The sequence below is a fragment of the Salmo salar genome, chromosome 27 (assembly GCF_965601325.2).
Source record: "Salmo salar chromosome 27, fSalSal1, whole genome shotgun sequence".
NCBI lineage: Eukaryota > Metazoa > Chordata > Actinopteri > Salmoniformes > Salmonidae > Salmo > Salmo salar.
Genome location: NC_138317.1, coordinates 12494501 through 12518634, shown reverse-complemented (window position 1 = coordinate 12518634; position 24134 = coordinate 12494501). Strand labels below are relative to the sequence as shown.

The 24134-nt window shown below is 42.4% G+C and overlaps 1 protein-coding gene across 3 annotated transcripts; it reads left to right on the top strand.

Annotated features, from left to right (window-relative positions):
* Positions 1-1063: 1063 nt before the first annotated feature.
* Positions 1064-23075, top strand: LOC106588368 (zinc fingers and homeoboxes protein 2). Of its 3 annotated transcripts, none has more exons than XM_045709630.2 (4): positions 1075-1212; positions 8105-8242; positions 17057-20066; positions 20490-23075. In XM_045709630.2, exon 3 carries the CDS (start codon positions 17229-17231, stop codon positions 20061-20063), a length of 2835 nt encoding a protein of 944 aa, XP_045565586.2. In that variant the 5' UTR covers positions 1075-1212; positions 8105-8242; positions 17057-17228; the 3' UTR covers positions 20064-20066; positions 20490-23075. The 3 variants fall into 3 exon arrangements, with proteins under 3 accessions (XP_014032751.2, XP_045565586.2, XP_045565587.2); XM_045709631.2 differs by having other exon boundaries at positions 8105-8305; XM_014177276.3 differs by lacking the exon at positions 8105-8242 and having other exon boundaries at positions 1064-1212.
* Positions 23076-24134: the final 1059 nt, after the last annotated feature.

Below are 24134 nucleotides of genomic sequence, written 5' to 3'. Positions count from 1 at the left end.
GTAGTCATCCACCTCTCTGCTTATTCAATGTCACCCCTGGTCTTAAGGTCACTGAATCCAGAGGAGTAGCCTAAGACTGACTGTAGGGGTTTTTGTCACATTCATACTGTAGTATCAATGCCTAATCATCAGTGACAGTCAGCTACATACTCCTCTTCAATTTGTTTATATCAAAATATACATTTTAAGAGTTCAAATATTATGATACGGTGGTATCCCTAGACTTGGCTGCGTGTACTGTATAAATGTATATACATCTTGCTTGCTATTCTCCGTATGAACAGAAGATGTCGCTATCAGTCATGTTTTCACTACAGCTTGACAGTGGACATTGATGTTGCATTATTATGTTGAATTTGGTCATGTACATTAAGTTCACAGACAATATAAATTGCAAAATGATATTGTTGAAACACTGAGCTATAGGCTGATGCTTTTCTCCCATCAAAGTAAATATTCACTGATGACCATCCCTGCCAATCAATTTTCCATATTAGGTCTATATATTTAATATAACATATGTGTAATGTGATTGATGTCCCATAATATTGTTAATGCTAGGTTTATAATATTCATATTATGTCTAAATAGTCTAGTCTGCCTTATATTTATTTTTGCTATATCTTATTTCAATGCATGGTAGTCTACATTATGAATTAACCGTTTTGGCACAGTCTATACCCATAGAATCCACTGAGTGAAACATGATTGATGAAGATTTATTGGATATAACCAATCAATGGAGAAAATGTGAAAATGACTTGAATTCATATTGTGTATTTCAGGGTAGATTTGACACTTTATTTCTTATGTAGGTTATGGTATACACACGAAGTTATTTGATATGTAGTATGGTCAATGTTTGAACATGCATTCGAATATAATCCACTCACCGGAGGAATTCAGACATTTTGTCCAAATGTCTTCAATTGCCAAATGTATATTGCCATATCTAACTTTTAAATACATTTTCATGGCACTTGACTGAAACATATTTTTGGCGTCGTATGCAAATATATGCTGACGTAAAACATCATGTGGTTTTTGTCGTAGATCATGAACGACGACTTTTCTTTTTTTTTTTTACTGTTGTCTTTAGGTTATGCCAGAATCTTTAGAATTACCAGCGGAATATGCGCGTTACCACCGACTACTTAGAATTGGGAATTTTACTGCTAGTTTATCGTCCCAGCAACAAAAGGCTCTAGGCAGGTAAGAATACTATATTAAACCGTTTTTCAAGAATGGTGAAGAATATTGGCCAAATAAATTACTAAAATGAAGTTATAAACGGTTTGGTAGCAAGCGAGACTAGCCGCCTGGTTTACCCAGCTCGTGTGGTTATGCTAGCGACATCCCTTTCATCACTACTCGCGCGCTGTCACACTTGAATTAGAATCACCTTGCCATCAAATCATGCCAATAAAACCTTAAAGTCTACTTTACCCTTTAACTACATACATTAACTTTTCGTTTAGGTAAATATTTAACAATTTAGAATTAAGTACATATTTTTAGTTTGACGTTTTAACTTTTTTTGTGCCCCTTTGAAGTGGGCACCTTAATGTATTGGTGTTAGACATTTAGCTTGCCTTGTCACCTAGCTAGCTAGCGACCCAGCTCACTTCTGAAGTTTGAAAACGTGCTAAACAAAGAGTCGTGCTTCAACACTACTTCTGAACTGGTTAGCCATAGAATGTCTGTTTACATAGTTAGCTAACTCGTTAAATAGTCCCATCATTATTTTAAAATTCGGCCTCCGTTTGTCAAGCTTGTTGACAAGTTCTGGATTTATACTATAGTAGTTAGCTATAGGACAGTAATGTAATCATCCTACATATTAGACAGCCTTCCTATTGTCACCAGCGAAACGTACAGTACCTAACAATGTTAATATTTTGTCTTTCTTTATTGTCACAGTGCTTTCGTTAGTTACATGTATTGTGTAACAAGAGGCACAATTTGGATTAGGTAACTAGCTAACGTTACTTATAGCTAATTAGTTATTGTAAATGTTACTTGCTGCTGTTATATAGCTCTGGTTTTATTTGTCGCGTAGCTGGTTGAAACTAGCTTCTTGCTACAGCAGTTAGCCAGCCAGGCAGGCAGATGGGTTAAATGTGGTGACGCCTTCCGCGGTATGGATTGGTGGTGGCACACTGGCAGCGCGGGCTATGCTGCCCGGTGACAGCAGTGTGGTAAATTCCACCAGCAGTGGCGGACTGGGACAAGAATTCGGCCCTGGCATTTTATCCACACCAACCGATATCACTGCGTCCAGCTTAAACCTGGGGAACACTACACAACTTTCTAAATCCTATTGCTGAGCCTCTCACATTAAACGACCGTCTATCCAGTAGTTTTTGTGTGTGTTGCCAACGTAGTGGTGCACACACTAAACGATGTGGCACAGAGATGGTCGCACACGACAAGATTCTTCACTTGGTCATGAGGATTCTCTTGGTCATGAGGATTCTCGATACCATGCTTTCTCGGGAAAACAATGATGTGATAAGATTTAACGTAGCTAGGAGCTGTGGCTCAAAGCAGCCTCATGAACTTTGTCAGACATTCATGCTTGCCATACAGAGTTAAAATATCTAGCCAACATATTGAATTGAATAACATTGCTCGTGATCTTCAGAGCTGTAACAATTTGACACTTTGGTTAAAGGCAAGTACAAACGCATACTAGTAGTAGTCATCGCTCCTGCTCGAGAGTCTACACATTCTGGGTGATGCGAAACATCTCACTGGCTTCCTCTGGCAAGCTCTCATTGGCTGTTGCTGATCACCATTCTCAAAATGTGTCATTGCAGATCTCACTCTACAAGAGAATTGCAGATTTTGTGCTGATAAAATCAAACATGTTTGAAAATATATTGATGTTTGGAACTTCTCAAAGATGAGTTTGGTAGCCCTCAGATTGCATCTTTGACCCACTCACATTAAGCGAGCGTCGGTGACAGACGTGCGCCCCAAGTAGGCAACGACATGGGGATTTTATCTCCGATCTCAAAAACTTGTCTGGGAAGCTAAATCGTGGCCAAAAATCATGTAGTGTACATCCGCCTTTAGACAGGGGCAGTAGTGCTGACACAACATTGGCAGTACAGTACAGCTTTTCGCAACCGCTGCTATACCAGTGACTGGCAAGACATGGTCCTCCTCTTTTAATTACATTTTTTTACCAGCTCATGTTTAAAAGTAATACAATATGCAGAAACACCACTGGAGCAGGCACGTACACAGATAGGGCTCAACCAGTGCTCAAGCACTTGCCTGTTTGCCTTCCTATGAGAAAGTGCCCTATCTGCTCAGTGGATTTTGTTCATTTTATACATTTTACTGAATAAAAATTATAAATGCAACATGGAAGAATTTCAAAGATGTTACTGAGTTACAGTTCATAGAAGGAAATCAGTTAATTGAAATGCATTCATTAGGCCCTAATCTATGGATTTCACATGACTGGGACTACAGATATGTATCTGGTCACACATGCCTTTAAAAAAAATATATATATATATTTTTTAAAAAGTAGGGGCGTGGCTCAGAACCCGACAGTTTCTGGCGTGACCACAATTTTCCACATGCAGCGCGACACATTTCCTTTCCATAGAGTTGATCAGGCTGTTGATTGTGGCCTGTGGAGTGTTGTCCCACTCATCTTCAATGGCTGTGCAAAGTTTCTGGATATTGGCGGAAACTGGAACACGATGTTGTACACGTCTATCCAGAGCATCCCAAACATGCTCAATGGGGGATATGTCTGGTGAGTATGCAGGCCATGGAAGAATGACATTTTCAGCTTCCAGAAATTGTGTACAGATCCTTGCAACATGGGTCTGTGCATTATCATGCTGAAAGATGAGGTGATGGTGGCAGATGAATGGGCCACAGGATCTCATCACCATCTCTGTGCATTCAAATTACCATCGATAAAATGCAATTTTGTTCATTGTCCGTAGCTTATGCCTGCCTATACAATAACCCCACCACCACCATGGGGCACTCTGTTCACAATGGTTGTGAGGTTGGTTGGACTGTGGAGTTCAATGCCCACAGCTCATTGCACTTTACTTATTAGGTTTACTGTATGGGAAAGTTTAGCTGGAAATGGTTTACATGGTTTCTTATTTGCAAGTAAACAAAGCACTATGACATTGATCAACTATACTGAACAAAAATATAAACACAACATGTAAAGTGTTGGTCCCATGTTTCATGAGCTGAAATAAAAGATCCCAGAAATGTTCCATGCACACAAAAAGCATATTTCTAAGATTTTGTGCACAAATGTGTTTACATCTCTGTTATTGAACATTTCTCCTTTGCCAAGATAATCCATCCACCTGACGGTGGTATATCAAGAAGCTGATAAACAGCATGCTCATTACACAGGTGCACCTTGTGCTGGGGACAAAAGGCCACTCTAAAACGTGCAGTTTTGTCATACAATGCCACATATGTCTCAAGTTTTGAGGGAGCGTGCAATTGGCATGCTGACTGCCGGAATGTCCACCAAAGCTGTTGCCAGAGAATTTAATGTTAATTTCTCTATTGTAAACCAACGTTGTTTTTGAAAATTTGTCAGTATGTCCAACCAGCCTCCCAACCGCAGCCCAGGACCTCCACATCCTGCTTCTTTACCTGTGGGGTCGTCTGAGACCAGTCACCCAGACAGCTGATGAAACTGAGTATTTCTGTCTGTAACAAAGCCCTTTTGTGGGGAAAACTCATTCTGATTGGCTGAGCCTGGCTCCCCAGTGGGTTGCTTATGCCCTCCTAGGCCTTCCCATGGCTTCACCCCTGCCTAGTCATGTAAAATCCATAGATTAGGTCCTAATGCATTTATTTCAGTTGACTGATTTTCCTTTATATTAACAGTAACTCAGTAAAATCATTAATTGCTGCATGTTTATATTTTGGTTCAGTATAGATTCAGTCGCGGGACACTTAATTTTTTTTTTCTTGAGTGGATGGTTGGCAAGCCGGAGCATAAGTACAAGTCATTTATTGACTGAAAATTGACCGCAGGAAGCCCAAACAGATATCATATTTGACTGAAACATAATCATTTCAAACCTTGCTTACATTTGTTTATGATCACGTCTCTAATATGCGTGGAAATACTTGAACATATTTTACAAATTAAAATTAATTTCCTGGTTTTTACATTTTTATGTCCAACAATGAAATCAGAAAATTCGGAGGGCTAAGTAAAACCACCTGCGGGCCAAATTGGGGAACCCTGCACTACAATGTCAGGCTCAGGCTACTTTTAAGTTATCTCTAAGGCCTGCTTTGAATTACCGGTAGCCCTGTCCCTTGTATGACTTCTCAGTTTGCACTCACTAAAAATAGACTCAAAACTCCTATAGCCTGGGCCAGATATGGTGAGATAAGTGACTAGTAGTAAGTCTATATTATTATTGTTGTAGTTATTTTTTGTAGCCTTAATTATGTAAGCCCAATGATAGATGTTAATAGTTTTAAAATGTATATTATGTTGATCAGTTACTTGTTGGTTTTGAATGATTTAAGTATTGTCTAATATTTTTATCAGGAAAACAGATATTTCCATTTTGTCTTCAGACTAGCCCTTAGTGAAAACTTTTCTGCAAAATCTGGTACTGCTCGATTTTTGGTTCAAGCTCAAGGAATTCATTAATCTGCATCTTATTTGAATTTCCTGCTTGCATAAGTATTGGTTAATGTGAGCTCCAGAGAGCTGCTTGGCAAGCATGCACTTGTGCAAGTCATGTGGTGCAAATACAATGTGCTCCGATGAGCCCCCCCAACTGAGCATGTGCAACGCTGGAAATCACAAGCCCAGTGCTCAAATTCTGCAGCTTGGTTCTTGCTCTACTCCACTATGCCAGGCTTGCCTAATTGGATGTTAACACGCATAGCCTACTCCATTTTGCAATATGCAGCCCTGCAGACTAACAAGCAAGGTGTAGTAGACCTATCCTGTAAATACTTTGTATGACCAAGGCTAGTAGAATCTTCTGCTGCATTAGATTAATATATTTAATGCTCCAGTAAATGCATTTGCATTCAGTTGTCTCACTGAATCAAGTGGGTCTGTTTCTTCCCAGGGAGCTGCATGTGGGACCTAACTACTGTACTGTAGACATGGAGGCTGTAGTGTAGAGCCATCTACTGCAGTTTCCCCAAGATCATTCATTGCATAGTTACCTCTGTTTACACAAAAATGATCTGTCTGCTCACCCGCTTTGAATACCATAGTCAATTAATTGCCAGCACCAATTAAGATATGCTAAATATTTTTATTTCAGTGACTCATTGTTAGTGAAATGGTGAAAATCCGAACACTTAAATGTAGGCCATATCTCTCAACAGCAGTTGGCAATCGAAAGCATTTTGTATTTCACATTATGATTCAGTGTAAGAGAAGAGAACCATAATCAACTAAATTTGCCTTCAAAAGCAGCTCTATTGCTTTAAGACTTCATTTGAGGGTCAGAAATGACATAAGCTTGGACACAGCCTTACACTGTTCTCCTCTTCAACTCTGCCGCCAACAGTGTCCTCAAAAGTAAACACATGGCGTAGGCGTAAAGTACTCCTTGGCTGAACCTTCACTTCAGGGTTGTCGATTCTGGCAAACAGGAGGGTCTGTCAGGACCATCATATTTATTGGTAGTTATCACAGGCCTAGCCTTGGGGAGAGAGCGCAGTGGTTTTCATTCAATAACGGTCAATTTTGATTCTCCAAAAGAAAATGAATTTCATTGCAGCGACATACCCTTGAATAGGCCTACTCGTTTATCAGTACATTCATTGAGTGGTGAGTAGGAGGTAGTTCTATGTGGCAACCACTTGCTGCGGTTCACATGTGGATGCTATGCTGTTGGTGACTAAGCAGTCGTTTCAGGTGGACGGATGATGTCACTTCTTTGGGCTTAAGCTCCCTTGAAAGCTGCGTTGTTGTGCTCTGTCTGTAGCAATGACCTCATCCTGAGGGGTAGCATCTCAGTGGCTCTCTGGTTGTACTGTATGCTCCGCAGCCCCTCTTGTCATAAGTGCTGCATGTGGGGTGGATCATAGGCTGGGACGATACCAGTATCGCGAGACTCGTTAGTATCATGGCAAGGAAACAAAACAAGAAGCGGATTTAATTTCTTTAGGAAAACTAATGTTGGAAACAATCATTATGTTGTCATCCAGAGTTACACATTTATTTTCCAAGCTATAGCGCACAATATTTTACATTCACAGGTTTTTTAAATGACCAAAGAATTTGTTCTGTTTCGTGTTTCAAAAAAAAATTATAATATATATATATATATATCATCCCAGCCCTAGGTGGATGACTCCATTTTGTAAATGTCAAATCAAATGTTATTGTTCGCATACACGTGTTTAGCAGATGTTATTGCGAGTGTAGTGAAATGCTTGTGCTTCTAGTTCCGACAGTGCAGCAATATCTAACAAGTAATATCTAACAATTTCACAACAAATGCCTAATACACACAAATCTAAGTAAAGGAATGGAATAAGAATATATAAATATATGGATGAGCAATTTGAGCGGCATAGGCTAAGCGTGTTTATGTTAAGACGTTATGTTTTTGTTTGCCATAGAGATCCTGTAACACATTTTTGGTATATTTTATATAACATGCACTGTGTATTGTAATTTTGGGTTAGTTTGTTACATCTTCGAAATAAGCAGCAAAGATGTGGCTTGCTGCCTAGCTCCATTTTACACAGATTCCATCTTCATCGCTTTGGGCTGATTGTTATAAACTGGTCCTGGTTTTACCCAGTCTTGCACACACTTTTTAAAGTAGCCTAACTGTATCGGCGATGAACTTAATTCCTAACGGCGTTCATTGACAAGTTGTAATGTGATTAATTCTGATAAGTCAAGCGCAATGAAACGATACATCCCAGGTGGTGTTTGTCATTCAAATAACCTTCCAAAGCTGTCCGGCTCTTTCTTTCGGCACGTTTCCAAGGTAACAACCTTCAATTTTTCGGCAAACACAAAGCGGTGCAGTTTTCAGGGCCTTTGCAGGGCTCTGCCCCCCCCCCCCCCCCCCCCGCCACTGACATTCTTGTCTCGTCTCAGATTCCAGAAGAGACTACCCAGAGTGCCGCTGGACCGGAGACCAAAAAGGAGCTGGAGAGAGTGGAGGCGGAACTGGAGCAAGATAGGCAACCCCCCCCCCCCCCCCCAAGGGAAGCCCCACCCTACTGCGGAAGTGCAGTGAGTGCCCTTTCACAACGGGGCAACACTCGGGTGGGGGCGGGATGCTCAGGGGGGAAACCGGTACTACTCTACTGTTGTAATTGCTATGCTTGTTTAAATCGGCCCTTTAGACGGCGCTGCCTTTCGTTGACATCAGATTTACAAGTTTTCTATTTATATTATCCTTAGAACATCCTTGGATGTGGTATGGGCAAAGCCACGTTCACGCTACGCAGCTTTAAGCCCACTCAACATACCGTAAATATCACAATAGATAGCTATAAATACAAACAAAGCGAACAGCTGCTCATCTAAAACATATTGAACATAATATATGCAACAATTCAGAAGTCAAATTTTCCATTCAGCAAACTCAACAGAATGCACAGCACAAAGCTGCATACTAGCTACTATTCCTAGCTAGCATAGTTCATGTTAGTTGGCTGATTTTAATCTTCTCAGTCATGCATCGAGTAGGGCAGGCTATTTATTCAAATAAAAACGATCAATCTGCATTTTAACACAGGTAGTTCCCATGGTAAACATTTCTCTGCATTTACTTTTTAAACACTTCAAAACATCTATTTGCCTAGCTAGCTAACTATGTACGGTTTTCCTTTTTTTGTCAATGAGAAAGTAACAGGCTGTTACTGCAATTAAAACTAGGCCTAATAGCTCGATAAACAAGTCTCCAAATGTATGGTATTTCTGTTTTAGATTTGAGCTGTTTTACTTGTCTGTTTCAAGAGACATTCTCTTTGCACACCACAAACGCACTGTGGGGGATATGTGGCGCAGAAGTGTCCCTACAGACCCAATAGCCCCCTCTCGTTCGACTGGATTCCACTGGATTTCTGGATCAAAAGGGGCTAAGGTGGTGGGCGTGGTCGGCCCAGCTGAATTTGAGAACATTTTAGAGGCCCCCGTCTTGGCGGTGTGGACAAGTTTATCCATGGAAGTTTATCCATGGAGCTGAGAACAATGTTTTCAGTTTTTAAGCTAATTTCCTTATTCTATATATTTTGTTCAAACTTTATAACAAATCTAAACTGCCAAATTCATTGTTTTTGGAATTTTTGATTCTCCCTGGCTGTCTAGCTTTTTTTGGTGATTTTGTTGGTTCTCAAAGATTATATTATTACAAAATATTTAGGTCCATTATCTTTTTTACATACTTATATCTGGTTTTAGTCATTTAGACTGAAGGTGCTTTTCCATCCTGAAAATGATATATATTTTTTTTTACACTGTTTGGTGGCCCGAAAAAACGCCTAGGCAGCCCGCCCAAGGATTTTGATAGCAGAGAAATCCCTGTGATGGTTAGTCAGATGGTTCAACATGCAGCAAAGGGAACTTCAGTGTTACCAATGTAATACTGTATATAGTAATCACCACACAATTCATTGTAGATGTGTCAGACTTTTTCAGGGGAACAAGCATACAATATATACCATCTGGTCTGTTTTTTTCCCCCATCTACTAGAAGTAATGGTTTTTGGTACAGATAAGTGAATATTGTGTTTGGCGCTCACTTGAAATTCCACTGTAATTAATGGGCCGCATAACAAATTACACTTTACAGTATTTATTTCAATGTTGGAGCGAGACCCATCTGGGGTATGTTTATTTGTGCAACAACGCTCCACCATGGGTCATCACGCTGCAGTGACAGTCTTTGATCCGTCTCACACTTCGCAACATTAGTTCTCCTCGACCTCCACGGTTAAAGCGGTTCACCCAAGTAATGTCTCCTACCTGGCCAGGGCTAATAGAATAATTCATATTTGGCAGGAAAACAGTGATTTTTGGTGCATAGTTAGACTTGGGAACCATATCTCCGGTCTTTCAACAGCTGACATGCCAGCACGTTTTCCCTTTCAATCAATCCAAGTCCTGAGTCACCAGGTAAGTTGACTCTCGAATCGCTGACAAGCAGCCACTGCTGCCTACTGCAACTGGAGTTACTGTGTGTACCCTTGATCAAGGCCACATTTAATAATTCATCAAGGGGGTGGGCATTTTTATTCCTTCCCACTCAAAGCGCCATAATAGACGGCTACGCATACAAACATGAAGAATACTCACTTTAAAAGCCACGTAGGGAACTGTTAAATAAATATATATTTTTTCATACTTGTGTACCACTTTTAATATTGAGTTGCACCCTCCCCCCTTTTGCCCTCAGAACAGCCTCAATTTGTCAGGGCATGTACTCTGTCAAGCGTTCCACAGGGATGCTGGTCCATGTTGACTCCAATGCTTCCCACAGTTGTCTAGATGTCCTTTGGGTGGTGGATCATTCTTGATACACGGGAAATTGTTCAGCTTGAAAAACCCTGCTGCGTTGTAGTTCTTGACACAAACCTGTGCGCCTGGCACCTACCATAACCCATTCAAAGGCACAAATCTTTTTTCTTGCCCATTCACCCTCTGAATGGCACGCACACACAATCCATGTGTCAGTTGTATCAAGGCTTAAAAATCCTTCTTTAACATATCTCCTCCCCTTCATCTACACTGATTTTAAGTGACATCAATAAGGGATCATAGCTTTCACCTGGTCAGTCTGTCATGGAAAGAGCAGGTGTTCCTAATGTTTTGTACACAGTGTATATAAACATATCTGCAGTGAAGAATTTTCCCTTATCACTTCAACAAGATGACAAGCACACCTTGTTAATGCCAGATGCTTTCTCCAATTGGTTCTGTGGCATCAAGTGATCTATGTTGTGCTTCTCCTTGAGTCTCACCTGTGTGCTTGTCCTGGGTACATGGGAGGCTTAATTCCGCTCTCCTCCATACTTTGTTTGCCATTGTTTAGCTATATTTTTAACTGCTCTCATTATTCACTTACGTCTGCTGTCTCACTTGTGCATGGACAGTGTTTGTGACTTGATCTCGCATGAATCCTACATGCATACGTTGTTGGATGGACATTATAATTTTAAACAGACAAGTCTCTTAATTTGTCTAAAAAGAAACATTTAGGCCTGCCTGAAGATTCTGTTGTCCCCATTTGAACTACTACGAGTTCTGATACCGTTTTGTACCTTAGACCATGTGTCTGGCAAAAGATACGTATTTGCTGTCGAACAACAGCCGAAAACTCAGCCCACTCCTTCCCCCTTGTCTCCATCAGACCTCCCCCCACCCCCCCCACCCCCCCCACAGACACCCCCTCGGATCCGTCAACGTTGCTTTGCCTCTAAACTCTCTGGGAAAGAAGCCATGGGAGTCTGCCGCTCCACTGGATCCAGTTCCTGCTGGACATCCCCACATGTAGAGAAGCAGCTGGCCACCACACAGTTATTCAGCACATACCCCTTCCAGCTCTCTCACACACACTTGTGCTCCTGTCCTTTACGTAGCTCTTTTCTCATTCTGTTTACACATATACAAATGAATGGTTTCTCCACCACGGTTTATCAGCATCACACTTTAATGGGCTAATGTATTGTTTCATAACTTTTCATAAGTGAGCTCCAACCTTTTATTTTGAGTCGCTGGACGTTTTAGCCTTTCATCCGCAGTTCAGTGGTCAGCAGAAAACCATTTCCTGCGTTTTTGCCATTGTTTAGAGTGACCACAAACCCTGCTTTACCACAATGTAAGGATCAATGGTTTCTTTGTCTGCAGGGGTGTAAGGAGGAAAGCATGGGGGGGGGGGGAGAAACGTTTTCCAGATCGGAGCTTAAACAAGCAGCACAGGATGTGCAGCCAAACTATTTCCCTGCTTGGCTGGCGTTTTTGAAATAAATGTCTTTAATGTGTGGAGTTTGCAGACAAGATGGAGTCCTCTGTTCTCAGAGAACAGCAGTCCCTGTGGATGTCATGTGGTCTCGTCCCTTTTATTCACAGGTGGGCGGGACGGGATCCTGCCTAAAAACATACTTCTAATCCTTTGTCTGATCTTGTGTTCGTCTCTGTGGTTTAGTTTGTAGTTTATTTCAAAGACCAAGTTTAGAGATGTTTTCATGAACTAAGAGACAGTCAGACATTAGTTTGAGACATATTCGCAGGAGAATAAATGTGAATAATCACGACGAAGGACAAGGAATAGGAATATTAGTCACCAGATTATCGTTGGCCCAAAATTTGACCATTATACTCCGAATCTAAATCTACATAAATGTCCTTCAAAAGTATGAAAAAGAAGACCCTTACATCTCTAAATTCAAACGGAGCGTAACAATTGCCATCAAAAGGTCTTGGAGGAGATTGAATCACTCTTATCTCCGGTTTGGCAGTTTCCATAGCAACATGCCAGTCCCATGGCCGTCTGAGGAGAATTAAACCCCAGTAGCCTGGACCCAAATCTGCCATCAAAGTTTCAGGGGCATCAATCTGAGCGTAATGATTGAACGTTGTAGGAGTTGTTTGGAATCGCCCTTACACACTGATGCTGCCACAGACTTTTCCCTAACATTTATATAGCTATGGGGAAATACTGTTTTTTTTTATTTTTTATTACATCCTTACATAATAATATGGATTAGCCTACACTATATTTGTGTAGTGTACATTGCATGACTGCATTTGTGTTGTATAATTTGTTTTTTGTTGTATTTGACTCGTAGCGCTTTGGGTTTGTGGGAGTCTGTATATAATGTACAGTTAGTTCTACACTGTGTGAAGATATTAAACCCGACCTATGTTGCCAGAGACAACAGCACAGTGCATAACTTCCCATGAGCTCTTCCCCTAGAAGGTAACTGTCTAACCACTTCAATTAGGCTACACTGACTTACGAAACACCAAAGGGGGACTAATGCAATTACCTCTGTCTCCATGCAGAACTGATAAGGTATTAAAGGGCGGCCTGATGAGATTTAAATTAATTCTGTGCTCATTCAAATTCTTCTGTCTCATTGAGATGAGCTGCTCTGTTATTTGGGTTTAGTCTCCTCTCACTGGCAAAGCAGTTCTTAAAACGTTTAACCAAATAGAGCAAGATTTAGCCGATGAGCTTGTACTTAACATGCTTTTGAAATCAGACACATGCAACGTTTCCTCAGTGCATTGCACTATTTGAGGACTTTGATATTGCATGTCAGTCAGTCACCACCTTTTGATATGGAAATTACTCTACACAGGAAAATAAAACATGATCCTTTCTAGAACTGCTTGTTAGGATTGCATGATGCTCTCTGAGCTTTGAGGACAACTTCTAACTAAGAACATTGTCTCTGAATGAACCTGCATTCATTTGAGGACAAATTATGCCTTGTTGTCTTTAGGAAGTGCTGCCTACATCCTATATGAATCCTTATCCTTACTGGTGTTGATAATCACAGTTTTATAGTAACTAGGAAGTTCCTTTTGTGTTACTAATTAGCCTACAGTCAATCACATGCCATGATCCACTTGTGAAATTTGTTTGAGCCCTACATGTCATGGTCAGATTGACTCGGTCACTCTTTTTTGTTGTTTTTCCTCTCTCCCCTCTCCCCTCTTACTTTCTCTGTCTGTCGTTTTCTCTGTTGTGATTTGAGAGAGCTGACCGCAGGGCTGCGTGTATGTGACTTAGTAGAGGCTGCCTCTGGGGTTTTACACAGTCTGCTCTGGCTGTACAGGACATTGATCATCCACGATGATGCATTGCGTTTGTTCTCTGAACTGGCACCGGAAAAGTTCAACGCACCATTTTAGAAATCTTCAGCACTAGTCTTTTCCACTGTATAGAACCCTGAACATCCCTGGCATATGTCACTGTCAGCCGCCTTTAGAGGGAATTGTCTTGCCCAGATTTTAGTGGGAGTTGTCTTGCCCTGATTTTAGGCAGTCAGTGTTGCCACCATTTATGAAGTGAGTTAATCGGCCAGTATGCACAGATGAGGTTTAAGTCATATCCCAGGCAGTCTGGAGGCCGGCTTATGTCCCCCGTGGCTGACTGGCGCTTTAAGAGTTGCCAGAGGACACGAGACAGACAGGCTCATGCATGTTTGATCAGCCCAGCCCTGCCGCCTCCGTGGCGAAGGCCTACCCGGGCGAGCGTCACGGATCAGCCGGAATGGATCTTCCCGACGGGGTTCGCGGAGGACCCTTCGCCACACGCTGTTCACTGTGGCTGGCCCCAGCTCCGCTCGACCGCAGCCCCCCTCGCCTAATTAGCACCTGTGAGAAGAAATCGTTAATATGCAGCGGTGTGAGGTAGCAGAAAGGCACCTCGCTGCCTTGGCTGTTGCCATAGTGACACCATGGCAATGAAGGCAGTCTTTAATTATTTTAGATTTTTTTCTTCTCGTTTTTAATAAGGAGCCACTGAATCTATTTCATTTATGAGGGAGGACTGACATAATTATTTATTAATGTTTTAGTTCATTCAGTTCTGGGCAATATGGGCATGACAATTCAAGTTTGGGTAGAATTGAGCGTGCCTTTGAGGCTGGATAATATTTGTGAGGCAAGTGTGTTCGAACAACCTTCCATATTTAAAAGAAAAGACAATTGTGGCCATGTCATAGATTGTTGTTTAGGTAGAGGTGATGAGATGCCTGGCATGTTGCATTCTTAAGGTGCAAGACAGCATAATCCCTGCTGCCCGGCATATTGACAGACCTAGAGCTGAGGACACTGTTGCTGAGCTTTTTACAATTAACAATATTCCTTTTGATTACTGAATATTGGCCTACATCTGTCAGTTCCATTTTAAAAACATGTTTTTTTTCTTCTGCGTCACATGAATAGTAAATACTGTATGCAAACTTCAGGAAGGCAGTCATATGGCCCTGTCTTGGTGTGTCGTGCACCTTTAGGCACATTAACACTATGTAGCCTAATTACTGTTTCAGGCCCTGTGTGGATAATGAATGATTGATCAATGCTTTTTGTCATGCGTCTCATGGTGCTACTGAATACAAACTCAGCAAAAAAACAAAAGTCCTCTTCACTGTCAACTGCGTTTATTTTCAGCAACTTAACATGTGTAAATATTTGTGAACATAACAAGATTCAATAACTGAGACATAAACTGAACAAATTCCAGACTTGTGACTAACAGATTTTGAATAGTGTCCCTGAACAAAGGGGGGGTCAAAATCAAAAGTAACAGTCAGTATCTGGCTGCATTAAGTACTGCAGTGCATCTCTTCCTCATAGACTGCACCAGATTTGCCAGGTCTTGCTGTGAGATGTTACCCAGCTCTTCCACCAAGGCACCTGCAAGTTCCCGGACATTTCTGGGGGGGAATGGCCTTAGTCCTCACCCTCCGATCCAACAGGTCCCAGACGTGCTCAATGGGATTGAGATCCGAGCTCTTCGCTGGCCATGACATTCCTGTCTTGCAGGAAATCACGCACAGAACGAGCAGTATGGCTGGTGGCATTGTCATGCTGGAGGGTCATGTCAGGATGAGCCTGCAGGAAGGGTACCACATGAGGGAGGAAGATGTCTTCCCTGTAACGCACAGCATTGAGATTGCCACCAATGACAACAAGCTCAGTCCGATGATGCTGTGACACATCGTCCCAGACCATGACGGACCCTCCACCTCCAAATCGATCCCGCTCCAGAGTACAGGCCTCGGTGTAACGCTCATTCCTTCGACGATAAACATGAATCCGACCATCACCCCTGGTGAGACACAACCGCGACTCGTCAGTGAAGAGCACCTTTTGCCAGTCCTGTCTGGTCCAGCGACGGTGGGTTTGTTCCCATAGGCGACGTTGTTGCAGGTGATGTCTGGTAAGGACCTGCCTTACAACAGGCCTACAAGCCCTCAGTCCAGCCTCTCTCAGCCTATTGCGGACAGTCTGAGCACTGATGGAGGGATTGTGCATTACTGGTGTAACTCTGGCAGTTGTTGTTGCCATCCTGTACCTGTCCCGCAGGTGTGATGTTCGGATGTACCAATCCTGTGCAGATCATAATTATACTTTTGTCTATTAAGCTGAACAAAAAAACTAGAGGCAATTAGTTCAGCTTGTTGGTAATAAAATGTAGTTGTACTGTAGGCCTAATTATTGTAATAATTTAGTAAGTGTAGGCTAGCTTGGGTAGGACCATTGCATGTAGCGTAGAAGTTTAATTATTAAAACGACAAAGCTAAAAGTGATAGTTTGGTTTAATGACTTAAAATGGCTAATACACTAAGGTTTGTAATACTGTCATTATTAGATAAATAGGTTATCATGTGTCTTAGATTTTCTCTCCCTTCCTCCCCCCATCACAACGGTCTCACTCACACTCAGGCCATGGCCTAGTTTATCTTCTGCTTTGTGCTCATATTGGCGTACATGTTACGCTTCAGAATGCCTGAATGAGACTCTTTCGGTACTCAAAAACTTCTCCACTTTTGAGTTTGTGTGAATGTCAGTCTGGCTTCAAACGATATAAGGATTTCCTTTGCTGTTAAACTTTGTACTGAAAGTCACACCTCAGTACTGCATTTTAGGCCCACTCTCTGTAGATATTGAATTATATGTTGAATTTATAGACCTACTGTTTTTCCAGATTAGATTAGCTATAGTTTTGAACTAGTTTTACAAGAGTGAAAATAAAAGGTTATGTCAGTATTAAAGGGCCAATCTGTAGTTGCTCCATACATTTTTGGACTTTAATGATCTATTCTTCAAGCATCAATGGGTACATAACTTAGAAATGCCTCATGAACTTAGTTTAACTGTCACACTCCATGAGAACCCAAAATATAAGCTTGTTTTACTCCATTGTTTGTAAACAAACACTATAGCCTCAAAACATGTTTAAATGGATGGTCAATCCTTGCATCCATAGCTCTATGAGTTTGAGAGTGGTTACATTTCTCCAACCCCATCCCTCAGCTTTTTTTCAACTGCCCCTTTAACATTTCCTATTTTTCCCTTTTATTCTAGGTGAATGCCATCTGTGATGAACTCTCATGAAGCCGCACACGGGAGCTGACATCCAAGGTCAGCAGGAGACACCACTGCACTACCCAGGACAGTAGAGGAGCAGGGTCTTCTTCAAACACTGGAGACTTACCCTCCCCCTGACCCAAATAACATCCCACATCAGTCACCAGCAATGTCCAGTCGCAGGAAATCCTCCACCCCCTGCATGATCCGGGTTAGTGACAAAATGGAGCAGGATGACTCTGAAGAAATGGAAGTGTCCACTGCCAATGTGACTAGAAATGGGTCTTCAGAGTCTGTGGAAAATCAAGAACATACCTTACAAGGCACTATAGAAGATCTAGGAAGTGAGATTGAAGCAAAAGTTGTGGCGGAAGCTGATCCTATGCCCCAGCTGAGGCAGCATGGAGGTTATGAGTGCAAATACTGTCCTTTCTCCACCCAGAACCTCAACGACTTCAAAGAGCACGTAGACTCCAGTCACCCCAATGTCATACTCAACCCCCTCTACCTGTGTGCCGTGTGCAACTTCAGCACCAAAAAGTTTGACTCTCTTACAGACCACAATGAGACCCAACACCCTGGAGAGACCAACTTCAAGTTCAAGAGGGTAAAAGTAAATAACCAGACTATCTTGGAGCAGACAATCGAAGGCAAGACCAATTCAGTTCTCTGCAATACTGTAGACGGACAAGGTGGTAACGGCTTTGTCACTTTTCCACCGAGCAAACCAATTACGGTGAATATCGGAAAGCCAAACATGGACAACATACAGTCCCTCTACCAAGGGAATGATTTGGAGAAGAGGTTGGAAAACTTTATCCCAAAAGATCAAATCACAGCTGTGAACATAAACGGCACAATGATCATCCCTGAACCAACAATCATTCAAGGGCTCTCGTATGTAATGCCATTGCTTCAAAGACCACCCAACTTCTGTTCTGTACCAACAATTGCTGTTCCTCTGAACTCCACCAAATATAATCCTTCACTGGACAATAACCTAACCCTAATGACATCTTTTAACAAATTCCCTTACCCAACCCATGCTGAGCTGTCCTGGCTAACTGCTGCGTCTAAGCACCCAGAGGAGCAAATAAAGGTGTGGTTCACTACCCAACGGCTAAAGCAAGGCATCACCTGGTCACCAGAGGAAGTTGAGGAAGCCAGGAAGAAAATGTTTAATGGCTCCATCCCACCCATACATCAGACCTTCACCGTTCTGCCTACCCCAATCTCTCAGCCTGCCAAAGCCACCCAGCCCCTTATTCAGACAAGCTTTGGGCAGTCTAGTCTAGTACTGACAAGTATTGCTAATGGATCAACCATGACCTGTGCTCCTGTTGCAGTGACTGTAGCCAGTTATGTGCAACCTCTCAAGCGACCCCTGACAACTCCTTCATTCGCCCCAGAATTAAAGCGCCCCATGGCGGCCCCTGCAGAATACCCAAAGGAGAAGATACTAATGGCCCCTCCTCCAGTTCCACAAAAAGAGAGACTTCCAATGGCCCCACCCCCAGTGCCCCCAGAATTAAAGAGATCTGTAGCACTTCCTATTATCGCCTCGGAGATGAAGAGGTCCTCGGCAGTACCTCTCATGGCTTCTAAAGGAAAACTGCCCTTGGCCACTCCACTTGTGAACACCAAAAACAAGCTGCCAATGGCACCTTCTCCAGTCTTCCCTAAGATGAAGAGACCTATTGTCACCCCTCAATTCAAGAGTTACATGCTGCCTCCTCGTTCATTAGTTTCCAAAGACAAACTTCCAATCACCCACTCTCTATTGGCTTCGGACTTAAAGTTACCAATCTCACCCCCTCTCATTGCCCCTCAAGTGAGGAGGCCAACAATAATCCAGTCAGTGTGGACTCCCCTCAAGGGCCCGTTCCAACTCCCTAGCTTTTCCCAAGACGGCAAGAAAACAAAAACGCAAATAACAGAGATGAAGGCCGGATATGTCAGAGGACGTCTCTCAGAGGACAAAGTGCTCACCCCTCTTGGGGAAGCGAATGGTGTCTCTCGTGGGGATGCAAAGTGGGTTCATGACCAAGGGCCTTATGCACAGAACGGCATTCTACAGTTGTACAATGAGCTAGCATCGAAACCAGAGCAGCAAAAATCAGTACAGACTCAATTTCCACTCTTGGAGAGAATGAAAGGGAAGACTTCTGAGCAGTTGAAGATTCTAGAAGAGAACTTCCAGAGAAACAGCTCTCCAACATACAATGACGTTGACAATCTAGTGACTTCAACCGAACTGTCACGGGAGGAAATTGACAGCTGGTTTTTAGAGCGCCGGGCACTGCGTGACAACCTTGAACAAGCTCTTCTAAACTCCATGGGCTCAAAGAGACTCAACATTGAGAAGCGTCAGCAACAACACGGACCGCTGAATGGTGTGCGCAAGCAAGGTGGCCATCCAAGAAGCTCTCCCTTTGCCATCATTGCCCCCACCACCACTTGCTCAGTGCCTCTAGACAGCAAATCCTTGGCTCTTCTCAAGGATGTTTTTGCACAAACTCGGTGGCCTTCCCCTGAAGAATACAATCAGCTTGAAGCTCAGACAGGCCTGGCTCGCACAGAAATCGTCCGCTGGTTCAAGGACAGTAGGTCAGCACTGAAGAGTGGGACCTTGGAGTGGATGGAGTTTTTCCATAAACTGAACAGCAGTGGGCAAAATGGCGAGGGGGCGCTACTGAGCACAGAGAATGCTTTCAGCATAATCCAGCGCTACCAGGAAGTAAAGGCACCCAAGGTGGAGGATATTGGGAGGCTAACGGAGCATGCCAGTCTTAGCAGCCAGGAGATCAAGGAATGGTTTGCCAGCAAATTGAGACAAAACACATCTGATATCAGCCAGAATTGTGGCCAAAATGGAGGCAGTCGAGAGGGGTTTGGGAGCTGGATGGAGGAAACCAAGGGGAAGGATGCACGCATGGGTGCTAAGGAGCTGGTCTCGGACAAAGACAGGATGATGGAGGATGCTTCTGGAAGGGTGACTGGATAAAGGGTAAGAAAGTGTATCGAACGTAATTTATTAGTTTTGTAGACATTTACATTTTAGTCATTTAGCAGACGCTTTTATCCAGAGCGACTTACAGGAGCAATTCAGGTTAAGTGCCTTGCTCAAGGGCACATTGAAAGACTTATAACCTAGTCGGCTTGGGGATTCGAACCAGCAACCCTTTGGTTACTGGCCCAACCTCTTAACTGCTAGGCTACCTGCTGCCACTAGAATAGGGCATGTTTTTCTTACCGTAGTAGCTGCATTTCACAACGTGTCCTAGTTACTAATGGGACCAAGGCACTGAGAGCCCTGACTGTTGGCAGTAGAATAGCATTTTAATCCCTTTTGGGAATTATCAGGGCTCTTGTGAAAGTGTTATTCCAATTGTGTAAAATGTAATAACGGGACCATTTTTCTTCCTTGCAGGTGAGAACAGTTGCCACTGTCAGTTGCCCACAGGAGCTGAAAAGGAAAGAGTTTAATTATTGAATATTGTATTTTCTGAACAAATAATTTCTTGCTTGTTCCATCCCAGTTTGTGCCCAACATTTCCTCAAGGTTGAGTTAACTTTGTAGAACGTTTTCAAAAACATGGTGGTAATGTTGTGTGTGATTTAGGATGAGGTAGAAGGCACAGTGCACTGAATGTGTGCCTGAAGCACTGACCAGGTGGTGATCGTTGAGTGCCAAAGCTGGATTTGCTGCATTATTACACTTTTAAAAAAAGGGTTCTTGTAAATATATTTTTTCTGTGTTGCTACAGATTTGTACAATTTTGGGGGAATTTTGTTACATTTTATAATGGGAGCAACTTGCCCCTTTTTTTCGCTCCAGCTGATCTTAGTGGTCTGTCCTACATTTTGTAATGAAACACCATGAACCACTACAACCGTTGGCAATACTTCAGTCAGTTTTCCAATGCTGAACTTCCGTTGCAGTTCCCTCCTGTCAGGTGGACTTATATCAAATCAAACTATTTACTGTTCTGAAGTGCTATTGTACTCCCTGGACTCTAAGCCAGCCTGCACTCTGGTAAGGAACATGCTTGTTTGACCAAGTGATGTTGTGGATCATTGTTAGAGAAAAGAAACGGTCAGTGGCAAAACCAGAAAGAAATAATCACATTGAAACAAATCCAGAATCATGCTGCCTGCATTATATTCTAATCTCTTTCTCTATTTGATTTATTTGTTGTCCTGCAAATGAACATACACATCTGTAATAGCCTTTATACCTACGTACATGTTGACTTAATAGTAGTAGTGCTAGTTCCATTCTGACATTAGAAACAAACCAATACAAGCTCTTTATGTACCGCTTTAGTGTCATGGTCAAGACATACAGTGCCTTCGAGAAAGTATTCAGACCCCTTGACTTTTTCCACATTTTGTTACATTACAGCCTTATTCTAAAACATTACAGTAATCTGCACACAGTACCCCATAATGACAAAGCGAAAACAGGTTTTTAGAAATGTTTGCAAATGTATTAAAATAAAAAATAGGAAAAACCTTATTTACTTAAGTACTCAGACCCTTTGCTATGCGACTCGAAATTGGGTGCAGGTGCATCGCGTTTCCGTTGGTCATCCTTGAGATGTTTCTTCAACTTGATTGGATTCCACCTGTGATAAATTCAATTGATTGGACATGATTTGGAAAGGAACACACCGATCTATATAAGGTCCCACAGTTCACAGTGCATGTCAGAACAAAAACCAAGCCATGAGGTCGAAGGAATTGTCCATAGAGCGCCGAGACAGGATTGTGTCGAGCTACAGATCTGGGGAAGGGTACCAAAACATTTCTGCAGCATTGAAGGTCTCCAAGAACACAGTGGCCTACATCATTCTTAAATGGAAGAAGTTTTGAATCACCAAGACTCTTCCTAGAGCTGGCCGCCCAGCCAAACTGAGCAATCAGGGGAGAAGGGCCTTGGTCAGGAAGGTGACCAAGAAACCGAGGGTCACTCTGAAAGAGCTCCAGAGTTCCTCTGTGGAGATGGTTGTCTTTCTGGAAGGTTCTCCCATCTCTGCAGCATTCCACCAATCAGGCCTATATGGTAGAGGGGCCAGATGGAAGCCACTCCTCAGTAAAAGGCACATGGCAGCCTGCTTGGAGTTTGCCAAAAGGCACCTAAAGACTCTCAGACCATGAGAATCAAGATTCTCTGGACTGATGAAACCAAGATTCAACTCTTTGGCCTCAATGCCAAGTGTCATGTCTGTCAGAAACTTGGCACCATCCCTACGGTGATGCATGGTGTTGGCAGCATAATGCTTTGGATGTTTTTCAGTAGCAAGGACTGGGAGACTAGTCAGGATCAAGGCAAAGATGAACAGAGCAAAGTATCGAGAGATCCTTGATGAAAACATGCTCAGGACCTCCAACTAGGGTGTAGGTTCACCTTCCAACAGGACAATGCCCCTAAGCACACAGCCAAGACAACGCAAGAGTGTCTTCGGGACAAGTCTCTGAATGTCTTTGAGTGGTCCCGCCAGAGCCCGGACTTGAACCCGATTTGAACATCTCTGAAAATAGCTGCGCAGCAACACTCCCCATCCAACCTAGCAGAGCTTGAGAGTATCTGCAGAGAAGAATGGGAGAAACTCCCCAAATACAGGTGTGCCTAGCCTGTAGTGTCATGCCTAGCCTGTAGTGTCATACCCAAGAAGACTTGAGGCTGTAATCCCTGCCGAAGGTGCTTCAACAAAGTACTGAGTAAAGGGTCTGAATACTTATGTAAATATGATATTTCAGGTCTTTTAATTAGCAAAAATGTACCTGTTTTTACATTCTCATTATGGGGTATTGTGTGTAGATCAAGGGGGGGGAGGAATAATCAATTTTAGAAGGCTGTAACTTAACAAAATGGGGAAAGTCAAGGGGTCTGAATACTTTCCGAAGGCACTGTATAACAAGAAATACTCCACTTATACCAATATCCTGCTTACTCTTTTCAAAAACCAGTTGTCTGCTGTAATCCAATAAAACAGAGCCTTTTTAAAGGTAACTTGCTGTGTTTACTCTTTGTCCCATGTATGCAGCATGTCATGAGGTAACTTGGATGCAACGTATTGTGAAGAAACCTTTCTGAGCTCAGGTAAACTCTGATCTTGAGCCAAATCCTGTGAATACTTTCTGCTGGACTTACCAATCAAATTACCTTAGCCTTTCAGTATTAGTCCTGTGTGAAAACCATTATGTAACCATCTTATTTGTGTGGTTATAATTGGGAGAACCATTTGAATGTGGCCATCTTTCAATATAGCATACAACAGTTTGTGAGACAGCCAACAGTCTAATTTGTATGCAATTATCATGTGTAATTGTTTTATTGCATTTGTTTGGATTTTTCATTCCGATTTAATGTGGTCATTTCCAAACAATCATTGAACTGTGTAATGTTACAAGCTCCACCGTGTAATGTTACCTAAACGTACTGTGTGGAATAAGTAATTCATGCGTATTGGAAGTGTGTACTCTCTTTTTTTGGATAGAACAATAGGGTATATCAATTAGAATTTTTTTTCTTTTTGGCCTTTACTCATAACCCATATTTTACCACTTCAGACCATATGGGACTTTTCTGTGATTGCAGGAAACTTGCACTATTTCAGTGCTAATGCACTAATCTGCAGCCTGCTTATTTGATTTACGAAACACAGATTGCTTCTCTAAACGGACCACTTCACCAATGTCATGGCACGAGAGGGGACTATTCAGCCTTTACTCTACAATGATGCATATAACTCAGCACAGCTTTCAATCCTGTGCCACTATCGGGCAGTAATGTGATTTCTGGCCTTTGCCCTCCACTTCTGAGGAAAATCCAATATAATGGTGTCTCACCTCCTGGAAATCCTCCACTTCCTGATGGCGAAGGCCAATTTTAACAATTCATTTTGGGATGTCAGTTCACCATCTACTGTACCAACCTTATTTTAAAGTCTAGTAGGGGCTTAGAGAGTAGAGTAACAGCTGTAATAGGACACAGAGGGCACTGGCCTGGCATTCTCTCCTCTGCTCTTGGCAGATGTAATGTGTCTTAAAAGGTTTACCTCGATTTGAA